The sequence below is a fragment of the Schistocerca serialis genome, chromosome 3 (genome assembly GCF_023864345.2).
Source record: "Schistocerca serialis cubense isolate TAMUIC-IGC-003099 chromosome 3, iqSchSeri2.2, whole genome shotgun sequence".
NCBI classification, from domain to species: Eukaryota; Metazoa; Arthropoda; class Insecta; order Orthoptera; family Acrididae; genus Schistocerca; species Schistocerca serialis.
The window spans coordinates 782,556,039-782,577,078 of NC_064640.1; the positions used below are offsets into that span (position 1 = coordinate 782,556,039).

Here is a 21,040-nt window from a genome sequence, read left to right on the forward strand (position 1 = left end):
CATCAAACTGTATTCAGGACAGTGGATATTTAAATGTCCTGTGGTGCCTCTCCTGATCCCAGTTGGTCGGTTTGACAGCCTGCCCCTCTTTTTTTAAAAAAAAACACCCTCACAATTAATAACGGATGGGATTATTTGTAATTGGGAGAACAAGAACTCTTCAGAAAATTTGCACTCTTTATTGCCATTAGCTAATAACTTGCTGTTTTGTGTGATGTAAAATCAAATATAGGATACATAGAACCAATAAAGACAAGAGATAAGCAAGAAATTACACATTTCTTCAATCCTTAGCTCCTAGCATTTTTTTCTCTCTCTAACCTTGCTACAGCTTTACATGGCGTGCTTTCCTTTCTGTGAAAGGATCTATTAACTTATCAAAGTTCGTCAAACGTTTTGCTACATAAAAATCGAAATGTCGTTATCGAATACTGAAAAAGCTGTTAACACAAATAATACCCAAGACTCATGTGGTTTCTCGATCTAATTACGTATATTTTGTCACTGTCTGATAGATAAAACAAAATAGGCCTTTCTAATATTGCAGCAATTTTGTAACACATACCAAATAAATGAGACTGTTTTGGCAAAAATGGCAATTTTTATAATGCGACAGAATATAACTCACGAAGTACCAATACCAAAATGCCTATTAGGCCTACTACAAGCAAAAAGCTTTATGTTAGCAAGTAGTGTATGTTAGCAAATAGTGTCACATTTCATTCACACGCACCAGCTTCTCAAGCATGAGATTGAAAAGTAGTATTAAGTAATTTTTAAATATATTTGGAATTGTCTTATTCTTCCATAATTTGTGTGATGTCCCAATTTCTTCTCCTTCCTCGTTCTAACAAACAATCTTGTCATCACCAATTCTGTAGCTATTCCTGCCATTGTCAAAATTTGTTTGCCGATTACCTTCACTAACTCTGCCAGAAGCACCGGTTTAAACATTCCGCGATTATTCTCCGGTTAGGCATTGTTACGCGTTCAAACAACACTTTTCCATGTTACTTCCAGAATAGAACTTAAACGGCTGCTAGCCAGGGACTGTATAACTGGTCCTTACTAGCGATCTGGCAAAAAAATTTTCTTCAAAATTTCCTTTTCTTGGATACACCGAGAAGATAATACGTAATCTTTCTCACCTGTTATTCCTGTCAGTCATTTATTTCCATTTTGGTAGTCTGAATCTATGGATTTGGCTAGTAATTATAACAACGCTAATCATTCGCAAACCCAATCAACCGCATAATCAGACAGCGATTAGCATTAATCCGTTCGGCCTTACTCTGCTCAGCTCGTATAGCCCCGTTGCCTTTTGTCTGCAGAAAGTTTATTTATAGATGCAACGAGGATTCTCCTGATAGACATCAGGTACACTATGCACGCATTCACAAATCAACTTACGATTCATTCAGAAATCGACTTAAACTGTGTTTAAAGATGTTCAAAAACCAACAGGGAAGCACTTCAAAATCATGCGAATAATCAATAGACAAACGTGCGCTGGATGCTAGACACTTTGTGAAACACGTTTTTTTTCCTCAAGAATATGAATTTGGCGCCCCTTTTCCCAGTAGCATCTAGCTGCTTGCTGTGACTGCTTGCACAGCCAACAGCTAAATTCCTGTATGCAGAAGCGGGAGAATCTACTGCTCAAACACGAATCAACTGCGCATGCGCATGAGCCTGCTCGTAACTGCTAAAATGAATCAAATGTAAACAGCTGTGAATTCACGCTCATAGGAGGCAAATTATTGTAATGAAGCACTGCATGGTCTTCCTAAAGCCTTTGGCACATTCTGCTGTTGGCAGACGCTTGCGAGAGCACTGTGTGTCGTCGTAAATGGCGCATTTCCTTTGTATTTTCATTTTTTTCTCTCGTTTATGTTTTATTGTTGAAGTATTATTCTGCAGTAGCGGAATACAGTAATATCCTTTGTTAGAGTATCGGTTCTTACCAGTCAAAATTACAAAAATTTAACTGAAAACTAAAACAATTAAAAATTCCCGGAATTCTAAAAAATTCCCAGGTTTTTCCCAGTTTTCTCCCGGATGAAAAAATTCCCGAGTTTCTCCCGGATCTCCCGATTGTCCTGGGTCGTATACACCCTGTTTAACCCTCTATCCTGCACCCATTTTGAAAATGCAAACACAGGTTTCTGTCAAGATTCTCAATGGCTGTCTTTAGGTTCACTGGCTTTGCACTAGTTACAGCTTGAAGTTATCAGCATACATGTGCTATATGCACCAGGATAAAACTGATAACGTAACTCACATACAATGAAAAGTGTATCGAGCCTAATACACAACCCTGTGGGAAGTCAAATACTATATCCATCCATTGTTACTATAGGGTGACCAACACGAACACAATGCACTGCTGGAGATATGTCAGATATAAGTAAAACCACAACATTGCACTTTTCGAGAAATTTAGCCTGCTAAGTTTGGCAAGTAAAATATCGAACTCTACTATGTCGAACACTTTGCTGAAGTCCAAGAAGCATGTGGTAGTCACCTCTCCTGCATCGATCGCAAGCTTCAGGTCATCTGTTACCTTTATTAATACAGTGCTGCAATGTTTACCAAAAGTTGATTCGTATTCATTTAGTATGTTGTTTGCAGTTAGGCAATTTGTTAGCAAGTCATGGACTATATATTCTAAGACCCTGGACAGTGTAAGAAGAATGCAAGTAGGTCAGTAGTCAGGGGATCCTGTGGCAATGTCATTTTTAGGTAGTGGCTTAACTAGTCCCTGTTTCCAGGCCTCAGGGGAAACACTTGTGGTACAGAGTCATAGAATATACCTGTTATAGTGAGAAGTAGTGGGACAATAATAGGCTGCTTCATTTGAACTGGGATGCCATGTCCACTAGGGTCTGATCTGATATGTATGTCTGCTTTTTGGATGGTACTATAGGTAACATGCTTTAGATAGAATTTTTCATGGCTACAGTTTATTACCCCATGAAGAAATCAATGAGTCTCTGTTTTGTTTGCAGCTCAATTGTAGCTGCAGGTAATATGAAGCACCAGTTCAGTTCTTCGGCTAGGAGAATGGGATCACTTCCAGCTTTTACTTTGCCTGTACCAATACCACACAGATTTTTCCACAGGACAGATGGTCTATTATTGTTGTATGTTAGTGTATGGGTATGCCTTAGTTTTGCATTTCTCACAGCTTGACTGTGTGTTCTGCTTCTGCTTGTACTTGTACTTGTAAGCAATATGATGTTGCACTTGGTATGTCCAATGTGCAGAATTTGGGACTCAGTTGTTTTAGTTCTTCAGTTAGTCAAGATGCAGGTTTCCAACTTATTTTTCCAGTATTTAAACAAGCAGATTTGTCATACAACTGATTACGTATGTTAGTAAATCCATGAAGTTTTTTTTTTTTTGTTTATCTCTGAGACAGGATTAGAAGACGTCCCAGAAACTATTTCTTGCACCTTAGCTGCAAGCTGACATAAATTAATGTGTTTGAAGTCCAGGTATGTAGTAGTTGTTTCTATCTGGGACGTTCTAGCAAGTACATCATGAAAATTATGTCCTGGGCAGAGATGACAGGTGCAGATATTTGAGAGGTACAAATTACTCTGGGGATTTCGTTGCAAACAGATCTACGAGAGTGTGACTACTCTTCGTATGATGGGTAGGGGCAAGCTGAGGTAGCAATACATTTGAAGAAGGAAGCATCAACTTAATTTGTATAAAAAAAATTTGTATCACCAACTATAATTACATGCTCGTATGTTGATTCAAGACTTGTATTAGCAGTTTTGAAGCAGGCAAACCTGTGTACTTTAGGAAGTTTATAGAAAACATATATCAGGCACTTTCTGTTAAGAGATTTCATTTCCATGAACATATATTTCACTTGTTTATCTTAATTATTGTTGAATGTGTGTAGTACAGTAGGTGATAAAGCAAAGCATATGTACACCCCCGTATGCCACCCCCTTGTCTGTTACATCTGTCTAGTCTTATAAAGATGTAGCCATCTACATTTACTGAACTTGTGGGAATACTTGATTTGAGCCAGGTCTGTGTGTGTGTGGGGGGGGGGGGGGCGCAACATTGTGTTTGACACGTTCTGGTGATGACTGTGTGAGGATGCTGCTGTAGGAACACTTTTGACTCTGGGTCAGCATTGGTGAGGGAACAGACCAAGTGCTGAGGTCGGGGAATGCAGGTTCCTGGAAGTGAAAGCAGACGATATCTTCAGGGAGCTGGAAGATTTTGTGACTATGGCCAGCAGGGTTAGGAACAGTCCAGCAACCAAACAGCCAACTAGTGACAGGACGCTACACAATGTTCGTTTATGCTGATGGTCAAATGCCATCCTCTGCACATGCATCGAACCCCTGCTGGTTTTCCTGCACTGTGCCACTATTTTCTAGCTTTATTACTTCTCCATATGCAACAGGATGATCCACAGTCTTGCAGAGCTCCAGACATTACCTGACATAATTTAAAGGGGCGTTGACACTCATTTGAGTGACACCTAAAATTGCTTTACATCTTACTATTTTGATTATTGAGTTCTATCTGCTAAGTAGTCCTGAATTCAGTCACAAAGCAAGTCTGATAATCTGAACATACTTTGCTCACAAGGATGTAACATGCAACTTCAAATTCCTTCCATTAATCTGGGCACTGTTATCAACTGCCATCTGGATTTCAAAGGTGATCTAAGTTTCACAACATTATTGTTGGTGGTATTAATGCTGATTCCTAAACATGAGATTGCCTGCCTGAAAACAAGAATGACATGCACCTGTATCCAGCTACTTGCTACCCTCGATTGTTCCAACCACCTACAATAAACTGCCGTTACAAGGAGAAAAAATTTCTTCATACAATCTTCATAGAATTATACAGGTGTATCATCTGGTGTCAAAATGCGTTTTCTATGATGAATTATGTTAGTTAATTTTCTACTTTACAATCACTTACCTCAATATCTCTAATTTCAGCATTTGTACAACATAAGGAATCTTGTTATGGATATTTTGCAGTGAACATTTTGGGAAGATCAAATTAATTATTTCAGCCTTCTATCACACTACTTCTCATTTTTTTCCCCTCAAATTCATTTAACATTTCTTGGATGGCCCTCTAACACTAATTTTGGATTTGTTTAGGTTTTCTGCATTCATCACAAAATTTCTTGCCAGACCTGCCCAAAGCATATTGTAAGTTGCTTTTGAACTGTATACAATGCTAATCCACAGAATTGCCTGTAGAGGTGACCAAATGATGTCGAATGCTCAAATCATTTGTATTCTGTTACTTTTAACACCTGCTAAGCAGAAATAGTTCCCCTTTTTTTCAATTTCCTTTAATGCATATATTCATTGATGATATAACATTCTTATGTTCAACAAACTGAAAGTTCTCTTCAGTTACAAGGATATCCAAGACATTATCCCCTCAAACTGATTCTCCAACTGCAGAAGCTGTTTTCAGAAAAGACATTCAGAAGGATTACATACAAATTCCTGATCCTGCACCTTATTGCAATGATTTAACTCTCCCAATCTATAGCTGGGAAGTTGTAATCTCCCCTACAAAACATTAAAAATCACAAAATGTATCCAAAATATTTTCCTAGTTTGCTGTAAAACATTCAGCTATCAACTTTCGTGGATGAAGCAACAAGAGGCTAACAAATAGCATATCTAGCTTCTCTGTGTTCTCAGTTTAATTCTTTAATTCACTGCAATTTTTGTGTTTGAGAGGTATAGTAATGTGTTTTGGTAATGGTAATGTGTACATTCATGCAATCATCATTCGTTTGTTTTTGCATGGCCAGTAGCCAGTAACCACAGATCATCAGTTGAGAGCATCCACTGCTGAAGCACCATGAGACTATCAAGTCACATATTTGACTTTTTCGGTTTTTAATCATAGTTTAATTCTCAAGTTACTAGCAGGAGGTACTTGCTGAGTGCAGATGCAAGAGGAGCTGGCTGCAGTTCTTAAACAGTTGAAGATACTTATGACCATGTCAGCCACCTGCAGACTGCTACCTCAGGATGTGGCAGCAGCGGAGAAACTGGCACGTCACATGGAACATCTCTGGTGTCACTTGTTTCACCCACAGGCTCTGCTGTCAAGGCACCTTCCTGCATACCCGACATGGGATCCACACTCTGCAGGGTGAGTGGTGGGTTGTTATGCAGTCACATCACTCATCATAGAGTGTCGATGTGCAGACTCGCCATCTGCCCTCACACATTCACTCTGTGAGTGGGCAGATGGCCACTCCTTCAGCAGGGTCTGAGCAGATACAGGGGGGCAGGGGGTTTACTAGTTATTGGGAGCTCCAATGTTAGGCACATTGTGGAGCCTCTTAGGGAAATAATGTCCAGGGCCAGACAGAATTCCAACGTGCACTATGTGTTTGTGTGCCAGGTGGCCATATCTGAGATGTGGGGGAGTCTCTATCTACGGCTGTTAAGGGTGCAGGGTGCCTTAAGATTGAGTTGTTGCAAATGTTATCACCAATTATACCTGTCACTTGGGTTCTGAGAACATCCTCAAATTCTTCTGGCAACTGGTGGTAGTGGTGAAAACTGCTGGCCTCACTTGCATGGTGCAAACAGAGCACCCATGGTGTATCAGGGTTCTTAGATTTGGAGCCAAGTTGGGGACCTCAACCAGAGGTTTCACTGATTCTGTGACGGTCATGGCTGTAGATTTCTGGGCCTGTGTTATAGCATGCAGAGTTGTAGGACTCCCCTTGATAGTTAAGAGGAGCACTACACAAAGGAAGCAGCTACTCGAGTAGTTGAGTACCTGCAGAGTACATATGAGGCTTTTTTTTCCTTGGCCAGGCAGTAGTTTGAGGTTCTCTGCTGAATGTTTGTAAGTCAATATGTGGGGAGCAATATCAGATCACATACAAAGTAGAGACACTTTGACTGTCGAAAATTTAACAGTGAGTTCTTTAAGTATTTGTAATTTCTGGCCCTCCAGAAAATTTCTTTTGCTCAAATTATTCTCAGGACTAATAACTGGCTGAAACACAAAGTAAAAAGCTCCGAGATATTTAGCGATTCTTGGTACGTATATAGGAAAGACAGATTAGATGCCATAGGAGTGTGAGTTCATTGCAGTTGACAAAAGTATTGTCTCCAATGCAGCAGAATTTGAGTGTGATAGTGAAATCATCTGCAAGAATGTAACAAGTCTAGGTCAAATCGAGTTAATTGTTAGACAGTTTTACCAGCCACCTATTTATGCTGTGATAGTTTGATTATAATTAAAAAAGTCCACAGTCAGTAGCAAGTAAATACCCAGGTCATTCAATACTAGTTGGAAGCGACTTTAACCTACTGTGTAGATATTAGAATGTCTATGGATTCACTGCAAGTGGCACGGGCTAACAGTCTTGTGAAGCACTTCTGAACATGTTTTCCGAAAAACTACCTTGAACAACTAGTTAAGACAACCCACACACAATGGAAATATATTAGACCTTGTAGCTACAAACAGGCCTGACCTTATCGACAGTTTCAGATACACGGATTAGTGCTCATGATGATATTGCGATGACAGGAGAGTGTTTATGCTTAAAAAAGCATAAGCAATTGTTAGACTCTCACTTAGCAGTGAATGGACATCATTTAGCTCCAGCATGGAAGATATACAGGGATTCTGGGCAAAGTTTAAACAGACTGTAAATCACACTCTGGAGATGTATGTGCCCAGTGAGTGGATTAAGGATGGAAAGGACCCACCATAGTCTAATAATCAGTTTCAGGGAACACTGAGGAAATAAAATATTGCACTCTTGGTTAAAAATAGTGCACAAATGCCAGCAGGCAAAAGTTAGTAGAAGTTCAAGCGTCTGAAGATCAATGCACACAGCATATAACAACCTCCACCATCATACCTTGCTCTTGCTGAGAACCCAAGACAATTCTGGTCGTACATAAAATCACTAAGTGGGTCAAAGGCTTCATTTGGTCACTCTTCGAGCAGTCTACGGAGACAACAGAAGATAGCAAAAGGAAAGCTGAAGTTTTAAATTTCATATTTAAGAAATCATTCATGCAGGAGGATCATACTAACATACCATCATTTCACTGTCTTACAGACTCCCACATGAAGAACATAGAAATTTGCATCTGTGGCACACAGAAGCAATTGAAAGATCCGAAAATATATGTTGCCAGGTCCACATGGAATCCCAATTCAGTTTTACTGAGAGTATTCTGCGGATCTGGCCCCTGATTTAGCCTGTGTTTATCGTGAATCTCTCACCCAGCGAAAAGGTCTCAAGCGATTGGAAAAAGCACAGATGAGACTTACCAAACAAAAGTGCTGGCAGGTCGATAGACACACAAACAAACACAAACATACACACAAAATTCCAGCTTTCACAACAAACAGTTGCTTCATCAGGAAAGAGGGAAGGAGAGGAAAAGACGAAAGGATGTGGGTTTTAAGGGAGAGGGTAAGGAGTCATTCCAATCCTGGGAATGGAAATACTTACCCTAAGGGGTAAAAAGGACAGGTATGCGCGCGCGCGCCCCCCCCCCCCCCCCCACACACACACACACACACACACACATCAATCTGCACATCAGATTTTGTGTGTATGTTTGTGTGTGTATCAACCTGCCAGCGCTTTTGTTTGGTAAGTCTCATCATCTTTGTTTTTTTATATATATACAAGGTAAAAGAACTAAGTAACGTAATTGCATACCAATGTCCTTAATGTCAGTATGCTACATAACTCTTGAACACAATCTGAGTTAGAATATAACAAACTTCCTTGAGACAGATAAGCTTCTACCAACAAGTCAGCATGGATTTAGGAAACACTGCTCATGCAAAACTCAATTTGCCCTTTTCTCACATATCATCTTACAAACCATGGATGGAGGGCAACAGGCAGATTCCATTCTTCTAGATTCCTAGGAAGCATCTGACATGGTGCCCCACTGTAGACTGTTGATGGAGGTACAAGTATATGGGATTGGTTCCCAGATATGCGAGTAGTTCGACGAATTATGAAGTAATAGAACCCAGTATGCAGTTCTCGACATCAAGTGTTCATCAGACAATAATATCATCAGAAGTGCCCCAGGGACAAATAACCTGATGAACAATTTATGGTTACTTGCTGATGGCAATGTGATATATGGGAAGGTGTCATCATTGAGTGACTGTAGGAATAGAAAAAATGACTTAGACAAAATTTCTAGTTGTTGTGATGAATGGCAGCTTGTTCTAAATGTAGAAAAATTGAAGTTAATAAGGATAAGTAGAAAAAAGCCTTGTAATACTTGACTATAACATTAGTAGTGAGCTGCTTGAAAGTCTCATCAATTAAATATTCAGGTGTAATGTTGCAAAGTGATACAAAATGGGATGAGCACACCAGGATTGCATTCACACAATAATAATCAAGTATACTTATTGCAAGACACTGCTTAACATTTCAAATAATGACCTTAGACTTTCATGGGCAACAATTAAGATGTACCAACATAATTTGTCTGCTCACTAAGATTCATGATCCATTAAGATTCATGATCAAGCCACGGTGTTTATTCAAAATAAATTAAAGGTATACTGAGAGATAATATATACTGTGCTCCACATCTTTTACTGTAGTTCGAATTAAGGCTGTTCCTCATAACAAACCTAAGAAGATAACCAACTCCACCTCTTGACGGGATATTACACCATTGTCTTAACAGGTCAACTGGATGGCCACAGTGCTTTTATCTTCAGTGTTATGGTCATGCTTATACTCATTAAACCACAATAAAATAATCATCAGTGCTCGTGCTCAGTCCCCATGGATTTCATCCAAATCAGTTTTTAAAACTGTTTCTTCCACATTTCACAGGATTTGCTAAAATCATTTTATAAGGCTATCAAATGATAACTGCCAGACACCTGACTCAAACTTACTCCATGACCTCTACAAAGATCTTGTTTACAAAAAAAAATGATGCCCTCTGGCATTTTACAAACCATGGAATTGGTCATCAACTTCAGTGATCTGTTCCTGCCACCATTATGAAAGTTTCTTCACAAATCACAACATTCAGATTATGTGCTCGGTGCCACTCTTAGAAGTACTTTAACACAATGCTGCTGGTTAGTTCAATGTATTTGGTATAAAAAAATTTCACCTGGAAATACTGCATGGCTGAGGAGTCTTCCGTGCGATCTGTAAAAACTGACGAATCCTTTCCAAGTTTTACTTTGCTTACAGCTTCGTGAAATGCTCTAGCATCTGAGGAAAGAGAGAATAAAATCAAAGGATTAAGTCAACAAAATGGACTGACATGGCAGAACAGAAGCAGTAAGCAACAAAATTGCATTGATGCAGAACTTCATACCTGCTACACTCTGAAATCTGAATAGGAGGCTCTCTGTATCAAAAGTGAATACATAACCTTGTGGTCCCACTCTAGCACATTCAGTTGCCCTCGAAATGGGATATTCACCAATGCTGTCATAAGTACTCTCATCTGAAATTTTTAAAAAAGAAAAAGAACTCTTTGAAAATATACAAGACAGTTTATAAATGAAAAAAACACTTAAAACTTTTTGTTATCGAAAGATACGTGTTATGCACAAACCAAATCCTAGAACATATGATATTTACAAACTGAAGTGGGTTTTCTAATGCTATGATTTGCCTCAGACTGCCATGATAAATGTCCTGCACCAGAACTCAACATTGAAATTTTGATTTCCAAAAGTTTCCTACCATGTAATTAAAAAAGATTAACCTGGAATTTTTAAGAAATTAAAAAAGTCTGACACAAACTTTAACAATGTCCTTCATACCGATTTGATCAGTGTAGGGTCAGCTGCAGTATTCAGCCCATTCGGCACATTTGTGAAACTTTCTCATTCAACTATTAACTATGCTGTTTGAAATCAATATATTATTTACAGCACATCTCAAAGGTATAAATATACTAAGAACAGGTTAGGCAGGCTTCTACAGGTTCTTGAATATATACCACAAATAATTCATACCATATGCTTTTGTTACTAGGAAACTTTGCTTGATGAGATCCCTGAAAAAAATTGTACCATGTGACATTAATGAAAGTGACAAGGAGTCTTGTACGTATGGGTCCACAACTGCTGCGAATTTCCTGTGTAGGTTGTTTTATTTTGAAATAATCACTATTTTTTGAGTTAGCTGTTAGCTAATTCCCCCCTCCCCTTGAATATTTTAGAACAACCTCTTATTTTCATCACAATGGAAAATTGTACGGATATAGCATCATATAATCGAACCATCACTGTAGATGAAAAAACATTTGACGGTGTCCTTAATGGACCCTCGTAACCATTGTAGTTGTGGGCACAACTACCTCATATGTCAAGCCCATACGTAAAAAAGAGAAAATTTGACCTTGATGCGAGTTTTGTCACTGTAGCTGCATACAAAACATTAAAACAGTTTCATGTAAGATTTAAACTGAGATTACACATGTTGTAAAACAGACCTGAAGTCCTGGTAGAGGTGTGCAACCATAACAACAGTAACTATGAAAGTGAGTTTACAAATGCTGATAAGTTGCATAAGTAATACAGATCCAGATCATATGCAAGATTCATGCCACCCACCAGCTCAAAAGTGTGTAGTATTGTACTGTACTGGTGAAAATGAATTAACTTTGTTTTATTGAAAAATAATTATTTTAATTAACTTTGCATTGGATGTGATGCCCCCTACTGAAACTATGATCATACCAAATATGGTTCTATATGACAACGTAAATGGTGCGTCTTTTATACTGTACTATACAAGTGGCCTTGCACGTAAGTACTAATTGAGCTTTTATTATTTTATATTAATATTTGTATTTTACACTTTATCAGAAGAGCTGCCCCGTACCAATACAAGCTTATGTTATGGCTCCATTAGCAGTGCCTTGACAATGTAACTGTATTCAGCTATTGGTTAAGCCTATTTCTTGTATATGACATGTTTTGCTTGACCTTTGTACAGACGTTATTCAGCATACTTGACAATGCATGTAATGATCTTGGATGGTATGTATTCATGTTCTTCAAAAATTGTGTACAATTAATTTCATTTGAGATTTATATAATCTCAATTATTTGGTTAAGCTGTATTGTACGATATTATTAACACTTCTCTTTACCTGTCACCAGATCATCTGGTGACGGACTATGCTCAAAACACGTCATGAGCACAAGAAAGGATTCAGTACCATCTGGACCTATATCTCTTATGCGACTTAGAAGCACTTTTAAATTCACTTTCATTGAAATTACACACAGATGCTGCCACATGTCTTCCCCAAACTGATGTGTGGAATATATGACACTATATGCTTAAAATTAATGTTAGGAAAGGAACAGAGGTAGCTTTAAAATGTCCAAGGGATTAAATTAGCTAATTGCTAAATCATGAAATACTGATTATTTCAAACTGAAACAGTCTATGCAGGAAAATGACTTCTCTCGGGGAATTCACAGCAGCTGTGTGCCCATATATGAGAATAAGTATTCCACATTTTACATTTATATATTTCGTATGGAAAGTGTTTAACTTCTACAAAACTGCTGCAAAAGTGCATATAGGATCTGACTGTTTCACCAAGTTCATGCAACTTCATACAAAGGTGCACAGAACAATTGTTCCAACTTAATACATCATTTAGGTATGTTCATAACTTCCATATATATATACCAAATCTAGTTGCAAAATTTTTAAATTACTTCATGAACTTTGGCCAATCAAAAGTACAGTGTGGTACTTTGAACTAAATCAGAATGCTGGCTTTCTTTGAAGATAAGAAGTGCTACCCATATTTTAGCCCAAAACACAAGAAAATTAAAAAATGCTAACCAACTTTTTTTCCCCAGCACTTGGCAACATCTGAAATCAATACTGAATGTCAGCACTTCTGTTTTGTTTGCTGTGCTATATGAATTCTACAAAAATGAATGATGCACTTTCTATACTGTGTGATACACAACATGGAGCTAGTATTGAGAAGCTGCGGTGGCTGAACATACCAATACTGAACGTCAGTGTGCAAACAAGAATAGAACAGGAAACTGATAATATTTTACTTTATATTATTTTCTGAAATATAGGTTGTGTCGAGACTGATCTGCAGCATTGGCCTAGGTTAAATTTAAATTGACTTACTAAACCCAACAAATGCAAGATCGTGAGAATCATCATAATTTTACACTTATTGGATTTCACTGGATGTTCTCTGTTTGCCATTTTCACAATTTCATAGGCAAAAATAGATAGGTTGTATCAGAAGGTGTGTCAGCAGGTTCAATATTTCTAAGAAGCTAATTCATTTGCAGTTACAAGAAACAAGTATTCATTAAGTCTGAATGTCCATTTCTATCTTCATTTGTGCTCAACATAAAGGTAACGGCTCTGTTTCTCATGTTAGCACAATTACAATAGCAAAGTGCAGCTGAACCCTCAACAGCACAGTGTCGCAACTTTTCTCTACCACTATCCATATCCTAATACAAATACGAAATTTACACATACAAATTTCTCAGTAACAGTATAAGCTGACGAGCAGATTTCACCTAAAGACATGAGAGATTTTCTGTTAAATTAGTAATATAAGTTGTGAACCAGAATGTCAATCACTGAGTAACGAACAAAGATTGTCACATACTTCACAAGGAATTTTTATCTTCTGTCTCACTATACAGTCTGTCAATAAATTTGCTGGCTGCTGAATTAGCATGGTACACGCCACTTTGTTAAAAGTAGTGTCAGGCTCATAATATTTCTGCAAACGTGAAATGTTTGACCAGAAATTAATTCCACATCCTGGAAGCAGTTTATGATATTAATGAATAATCTCACTTAACAGAGCAGCTAATCCAATCTGTGACAATACATAACTGAAAAAAGATTCCACCAGCCCAGGTGTGTTTCCTACTTTGGAGATGTAAATTGCCTTCAGTGTCAAACATCCTCATACAACTTCATGCCAATTTAATAACGAACAAATCAAGATTATGTACACAAAGTGTGTAATGGCCAAGTTCAAGTGGGAGCAGCTTTTGTATTGCAGACCTGTAGCCCTCCAACTTCCATGTGATTGGTTTGCTAAAAAAAACATCTCAGGGGGAAGCACAGCAGCTCTAATGACAAACTGGAGGACAACAATGAATGACTGGCTCCTGTCACAGCTGCAGGAAATCCGCAAGAAGGAAATCCTCCTGCTCATTAAAAACTGAGTTGGCTGTGCTCAGGGCTCTGGCAACTACTTTTGAATAAAGACTTCAATGTTACCCACAGTGTTGTTTCTTATCTTATTCTGAACACCCCTAATCCTAATATCACTATAGGCCTCAAATATTTTTCTGCCTTTTTTAACAGTTTTCAATACATTGGGACCAAGTGATGGGAAAGCAGATGAATTAATGCGCTGACAGATAAATGGTGATAATTTTACATTATCAGAAAGTAGGCCATGACAATAATATTTTTGTTGATACAAATCAAAATGATACCCAGAATATACTAGAGAAACATTTTTCACAGAAAATTTGATGTTACAATACTGGGTGTAAATTATTAAGGGAAGAGTCAGCAGTGGATATAAACATGTCAGAACTTATTGACTGCCACCCATGTAAAAAAAACAAATGTAGATGATTGAAGAGTGTCAAAAACACAAGGAATATCTGCGATAAAATTCAGAAAAACAACAACAATGTTGTCATCACAGCTAAAAAATTTATCAGGTTTGAGATGTTATTGTCGCATTGATTTCAAAAATAACTAATAGTGTGTTACTCACTTGTGACTATTGAAAAAAAGAGATAGTAATCAACCTATGTCTGATCACCCTATTGAGATTAATGTAAATTTATTTAGGCAAATAAAAGCTACAACTTCAAAACTGCCACATCCAACTTCAAGAGGAAGTATTCAAAATGAATACTGAATACATCCGATTCATATAGCGATCTGAGATTTAATTTAATCAGCCCAGGTGTTTATTAGTTATGACACTGTATAAAATACTGAAGAGTGAAAGGACATGCTAGATGTAGACAGAATTAAAAAGGTTGTTGGATGGTGAATGCAATAATACACTACAGGGAACTAAAGAAGTAAGACAGATTAGTAAAATTCCTTAAGTGAAGCACACTGAGGAATTCAGATAGCACACATAATCACAAAAGGTTTTAAAAACCACAGTGATTTAAAACAAAACAGAAAAACACTTTTCTACAGAAGTTTCAAGGACAAATCTTAATGTAGCAGGCAAACATTTGCTTCAAAAGATGAAACTGATCAAACATGTTTTGAATACCTTGACAACAGTCACGTACCACAAATGTGTTTTAAGGCCCTTGTAAATGACCAAACAATTTGTCAAATTTTACTACAGTTTCCAAAATTTGACTGTGTACAGTGCTGTTTGATGTGTGAGCCAGAAATTCTGATTGACAGAAAATCTGACAACATGGCAAACATTGTTAGTGTTGATTTTTCACTGTGTAAGCTTTGTGAAAAATTGTTTTATTTCAATTTATTGCAGTTTATCATGACTTTCCACAGCCATAGAAATTACGATCAAGGATAAAAACAAAATAGTACTGGTAAGTACCAAAATGGTAGAGGTATTACCTTTCCCCGTGCATATTATGCAGGAAGAGGTTAAGAAGAATATCAATATTCTATGTACAGCATACAAAGAGGAGTGCAATTAAGATAGAAAAATGTCTGGTTCTTAAACGGATCATGTAGGCTATATGTTCCCACACTGCCATATCTTAATGAACTGTCTTTGGAGGACCTAGTAGAGGAGAATGAATTTTCGCATACTTGTGTATTATTCTTCAATGTGAGGGCGAAGTAACTCTAAACAAATCATTAAAATTTCCACTGTATAATTGCAGAAAATTGATGCAATCAACAGGTTCCAAGAGTAACATTCCCTTTAACAGGTTTTAATGTGTGGAGATGCTTTATCATTACTACATTACACTGCACTGCATTAATACTTGTTCCATAGATCATGAATACAACATCTCGTAATAATGTGGAAAGTCAGTTTAACATAAGGTTTCTTTATGTTATGTAATTTTTAATTAATACCTAAAAATTCATCTATTCAGTAGGAGTAGTTGTCATCCTGTAATTATTTTAATTTGTTTTCTAAATGCTATCTGTCAGACTTTTAATGCTATTTGGTAAAGGACCAAAGACTTTTGTGGCAGCATAATTCAACCCCTGTGCCAAAGTCAGATTTAAACTAGAATAGTAAAGCTTATTATCCTCCCTTTTAGTCTTGCAGCTATGCAATTTGCTATTGTTTTTGAATTGGGCTGGGTTATTAGTACCTAATTTCTTAAGTGAATATGTATTGTGAAGGTACTGTGAATATACCCAATTCCTTAAATAAATATCTGCATGCTGATCTCCAGTGGGCTACAACTATTATTCCTATTACACACTTTTGTGGAATGAATACTTTCCTTCTCAATGATGAATTATCCCAAAATACGTCATATGAAAGCAGTGAATTACAACAGGCACAATAGGCTAATTTACTGATACGGTTATCACCAAAATTTGCAATAACCCTTATAGAATAAATAGCTAAACTCAAACAATTCAGCAGATCATAAATGTGTTTCTTCCAATTCAATTTCTTAACAGTGCACAAAACTGGAAAGTGAACATTCTGTTTTACCAACATACTTGTGTTCAAAGTCTATATTTATCAATAGTGTTATGCCATTTACGGTACAGATCTGTACATATTGTGTTTTCTCAAAATTTAGTGGGAATCCATTTGCAGAGAACCACTTAATTTTGTGAAAGACATTTACAGTTTTCTTAGTTAATTCTTGTTTGCTGAGTGGGATTACTGTATTGGTATCATCAGCAAAAGGAACTAACTTTGCATCCTCATGAATATAGAGTAGCAAGCTATTAATATATATTGGGGACAATAAGGGACACAAGATTGAACGCTGTAGGACACTGTTCTTGATACTTCCCCACTTAGGTTGGTTGGTTTTTGTAGACTATCTGTATAGTTAATTTCAATCTTCTTCATTCTTCAAGTTTAATTCATATTTAACCATTTGTGAACTGTACCACTCATGCCACAATAGGTAAGCTATCTAGAAGATTTCCATGATTCACACAGTGATCACAAAAAAACCCAATGGGTGATGTTCAGTTGTCAAAAGCCTTTAATATTTGTTCAGTGAAAGCATATATAGCAATTTCTGTTGAAAAGCCATTTTGAAAACCAAACTAACATTCTGTTAGTACTTCATTTTTACAAACCAGCATTTGTAGCCATTACCCCTAGTGTCAAAATACAGCACACTCAAACAGTAACTGCTTCAAAAGTCAGAATAAACTGACAAATGCTGTATGTATGTATGCACATATGTATGCATGTGTATGAACTTTTTTGACAAATTCATGACTAAACAACATAATATTCAAAATTTTCACAAATATAACAAAATTTTTAATACTCTACAATTTTTTTGAGTATAGAATAAAACAGTATAATACATTCACATCAATACAGTTTATTCAACAAAGTCTCAAAATGGAAAAGTAGTATATAACATTATGAACACTCTTAGAACTAAAGATATGTTGCAGATTTAATGTTCCACTGATTAACAACAAAATAAAGCCAGCAATGACCAAACGAAATATTTCTACAAGTGTGACATTTTAGTCATCGTCATGAATTGTACAATAGCATGAACTGTCACAAGTGAAGATTCAGATGTAAACATAGGAAATCAACCATGATGCCATGTAGCAGAATTTCTATAGGGCATGTAAATTTACATTTGTTGAATGCTTTCAATTAGCCAATGTTTAAGTTTATCAGCATTCAGATATTTGATGGTCTACGGCAGTTTATTTTGCAGTAAATACTTTTACCAAATCTGAACACATTTAAGTGACTATATAATTACTACTACTTTATTGAGTAAAACAAATAACATTCTAATGTAACAATGTATTACCTCTAAAAGATCCATAAATAATTTTCTGAAAATATAGTGGGAGCCTGAGGAAACATTAAGTGCTTCACTCTAAATATGAAATAGAAGAAACCACACACTGCCATTTTCATGTACCAAAATATATTTTGGGCCTCATGTTTAACGTGACTTGATAATTTATACAAGTCAATGTTTGTTTCCTGTTTCTGTTTATTTATTAATATATCCACCACTCAGCATTTGCACAGTCTACCAGGACAATATCAAGATTACAACAGTTTATGAATTCAAGAGTGTGAACCACTTTTACATACATATCTTTTTTTTTCATTTTTCAAGGCATTTAGTGAGACAATGTGTCAATGAAGGTAATATATTAGATAGATTTGTATCTGTACATCCGTAACTATTGTTTTCTTAAGTCAAATTGTTGATATATCACTCTTTGCAGTTGTTATATTTATTTACAGACTATCTTGAGTTATACCTACACATTTTTCTTTCCTATACAAAACTACATTTCCTGTCAAAAAAAATTTTTGGGCCCCCATGAGATTTGCACCACAAAACAATTTTGATATGGAGGGGGGTGGGGGGGAATCAGAAGGAATTAAACAATAGTTTTTTTTTTTTTTTTAAACTGTTCGCATTTTACTCAAAAGTTTCACATTCAAACTAGGTATTACATAACTTACAGTACTCCCAATTTCGTAATTACAGTTAGTATACATCTTACAAATGTTACATCATCTGCAATAAGCATAGATTTACAGGGCGTGTTACTGGGTAGCTCATTTACACAGTGAGAGTAACATTCAAGAACTGACTTCATAATTTAGTTTAGTTTCTGCATTTTCCAAATATCACCCACACAACAACCGACCATGATGTGGAACATGTCATAGGTTTACAAACAGTTATTTCTCTGTGAAAACTCTGCTACATCATGGTCATTTACAGAGCTAGAATTTAGTAATCTTAATCCACAACAAAATTCAATAAATGTAACCCACCCATGTACACATAACTTTTTCTTGTTTATGAGATTTGACTCAACTGTAAAGAATGGAAAAGGAAACTGGCAATTCCCTGTTTCAAAGGTACTATCCGGGCATTTGCCTGGAGTGATTTAAGGAAGTCACAGAAGACATCTGGCCGGCCATTTGCAGATTTCAACTGCCATCCTCCCAAATGTGAGTCCAGTGTTCTAACCATTGGGCCACCTCATTCATTAGGTGTAAAGTGGGCATTACTGTCTTCAACAGCAAGCGCCGTGAGTGAATGGCACACCTTTGTTTCCAAATGAGACACACACAGTATACCATCAACACTATCTGTGCAGATATTTTTATTGCACTACAGATACAAAAATAAATGGGAATCAGAAATTACTCTGTAATGAGCAACAGGAGACCAACATCACTTGTACCAAACTATTCAGAAAATATCCGTGAACAACCTGGTGTTCAGACATGGACAAGATCAAAATATTCCTCTGAATGCTGGTTCATTACTATGAAACTGCAACTATGCTACAGGAGATCCCTCGCATATCCAAAATACGGATAGGCCAAACATCAGCCACTTCATACGTAAAGAAAAAGTGCTGACAATTACACTTCTTTCATCCAAAATCTGAAACGAAAGTTCACTCAATAAACAAGTCGCTGAAGTCGCGCTCTGACGTTTCTCGCCTCTGGTATTACCAAGCAACAGTCAAAATACTGCTTCGCAAAAATCAGAGTTAATCATATGTCGTCAACGTTATTGTTAGTACCTATACACTACAGCTGTTCACGACCAATAGTGATCACTTCTAACCGACGCTGTTCAAACTAGAACTTTCCTTTTTAACAAAGAAATTTCTAATGCGCTCCGAAGGTTCAGTTTTACATACGAAATATTTACCACAGTACAATGGCCTTAAATGTTTAATCTCAAAATTTTCTAAGAAATTTCGATGAAAGTAAGTTTGCTTGGTTTGTACCGGTATCCAAGTCTCAGAATGAGTTTCAATGACTACTTGAGAAATAAAGGAATTGCGATGACTAAGAACGTCCTTATGCATAACCAGGTGAATAACTGAACAAACCTGCTCTTTTTTCCTATCCTTTTCTCTTCAAAAAGACGCGTCGGATACACACAATGAGATGTTTGGTATAAGAGAATTTAACGAGAAATAAGACTGATTACCTTTCCGAATTTTTGCGCTGAGGCCCTGAGGATCGTAGTCTAGCGTAACAACCACCGAATGTTCATATTTTGGCACAAATTCACACGTAGTAGTAGCGCACAAGACATTCACCCTGCGAAATATCTGCGCCATTTTTCGTATTAGATAAGATAGCGTGACACTAAGCTTATGCCTACAAGCTCGAAGCAGTGCAAAGAACTTCAAATACAATGCTGCAATGATGAACTTGACCACAGTAAATTATCCGCATATTTACGATAGGTTCTGAGATACTGACCTATAGACATGGAGGTATAATAGTAATTGTACCTCCATGTCTATAGGTCACTCATATTTGGTCAATTTGTTTGCAGCGTTAAGTGCTAGGGGCCAACTGTAAGACGCCGCATAACTGCTGTATAGAGTATTACAAGAATTTCGACGTAAATCAGGTGCATTCTTCTTTACTTATTTGTTTACCTCGAATACTTGGATTATTTTGGCGGTGTTATTGAATATTTTGGAATGTAAACAAACAATAAAAAGAAACAGAAACAAGGCATTTGCAGAAAAAAAGTTTTCAACATGTACGAAAAACCAAAAATATCTTAAGGAATCAAATTTATTTATAGGCAATAAAATTCGCAAAATTAAAAAAACAACATACTTTGTATCTTCTCAGTGTCCATTATGACAAAAAAGTTTATTAAGACACGTTACATGTATAAAAGAACTTATCTCTCTTCGATGTAGGCCTATGCTTTCAAAAGCAGACTGTACACTTGATGGTCTAACAAATTTTTATCACTGTATTTATTTAGTCACGACAACATTTTTATAAACGCTTATCATCTC

General features: G+C 36.8%; 1 protein-coding gene across 7 annotated transcripts in view; it reads right to left on the reverse strand.

Moving 5' to 3' along the window:
* Positions 1-20,381, reverse strand: part of LOC126470625 (histone-arginine methyltransferase CARMER) — a 98,050-nt gene extending 77,669 nt beyond the window's left edge. For all 7 annotated transcript variants that reach the window (XM_050098591.1, XM_050098589.1, XM_050098590.1 and 4 more), the window contains exons 1-3: positions 20,206-20,381; positions 10,374-10,505; positions 10,164-10,267 (exon numbers count right to left, since the gene is read on the reverse strand). In XM_050098591.1, coding sequence (XP_049954548.1) covers positions 10,164-10,267; positions 10,374-10,505; positions 20,206-20,338 — 369 coding nt within the window. In that variant the 5' untranslated portion in view covers positions 20,339-20,381. The remainder of the gene's footprint in view (positions 1-10,163; positions 10,268-10,373; positions 10,506-20,205) is intronic.
* Between the last annotated feature and the right edge of the window lie 659 nt (positions 20,382-21,040).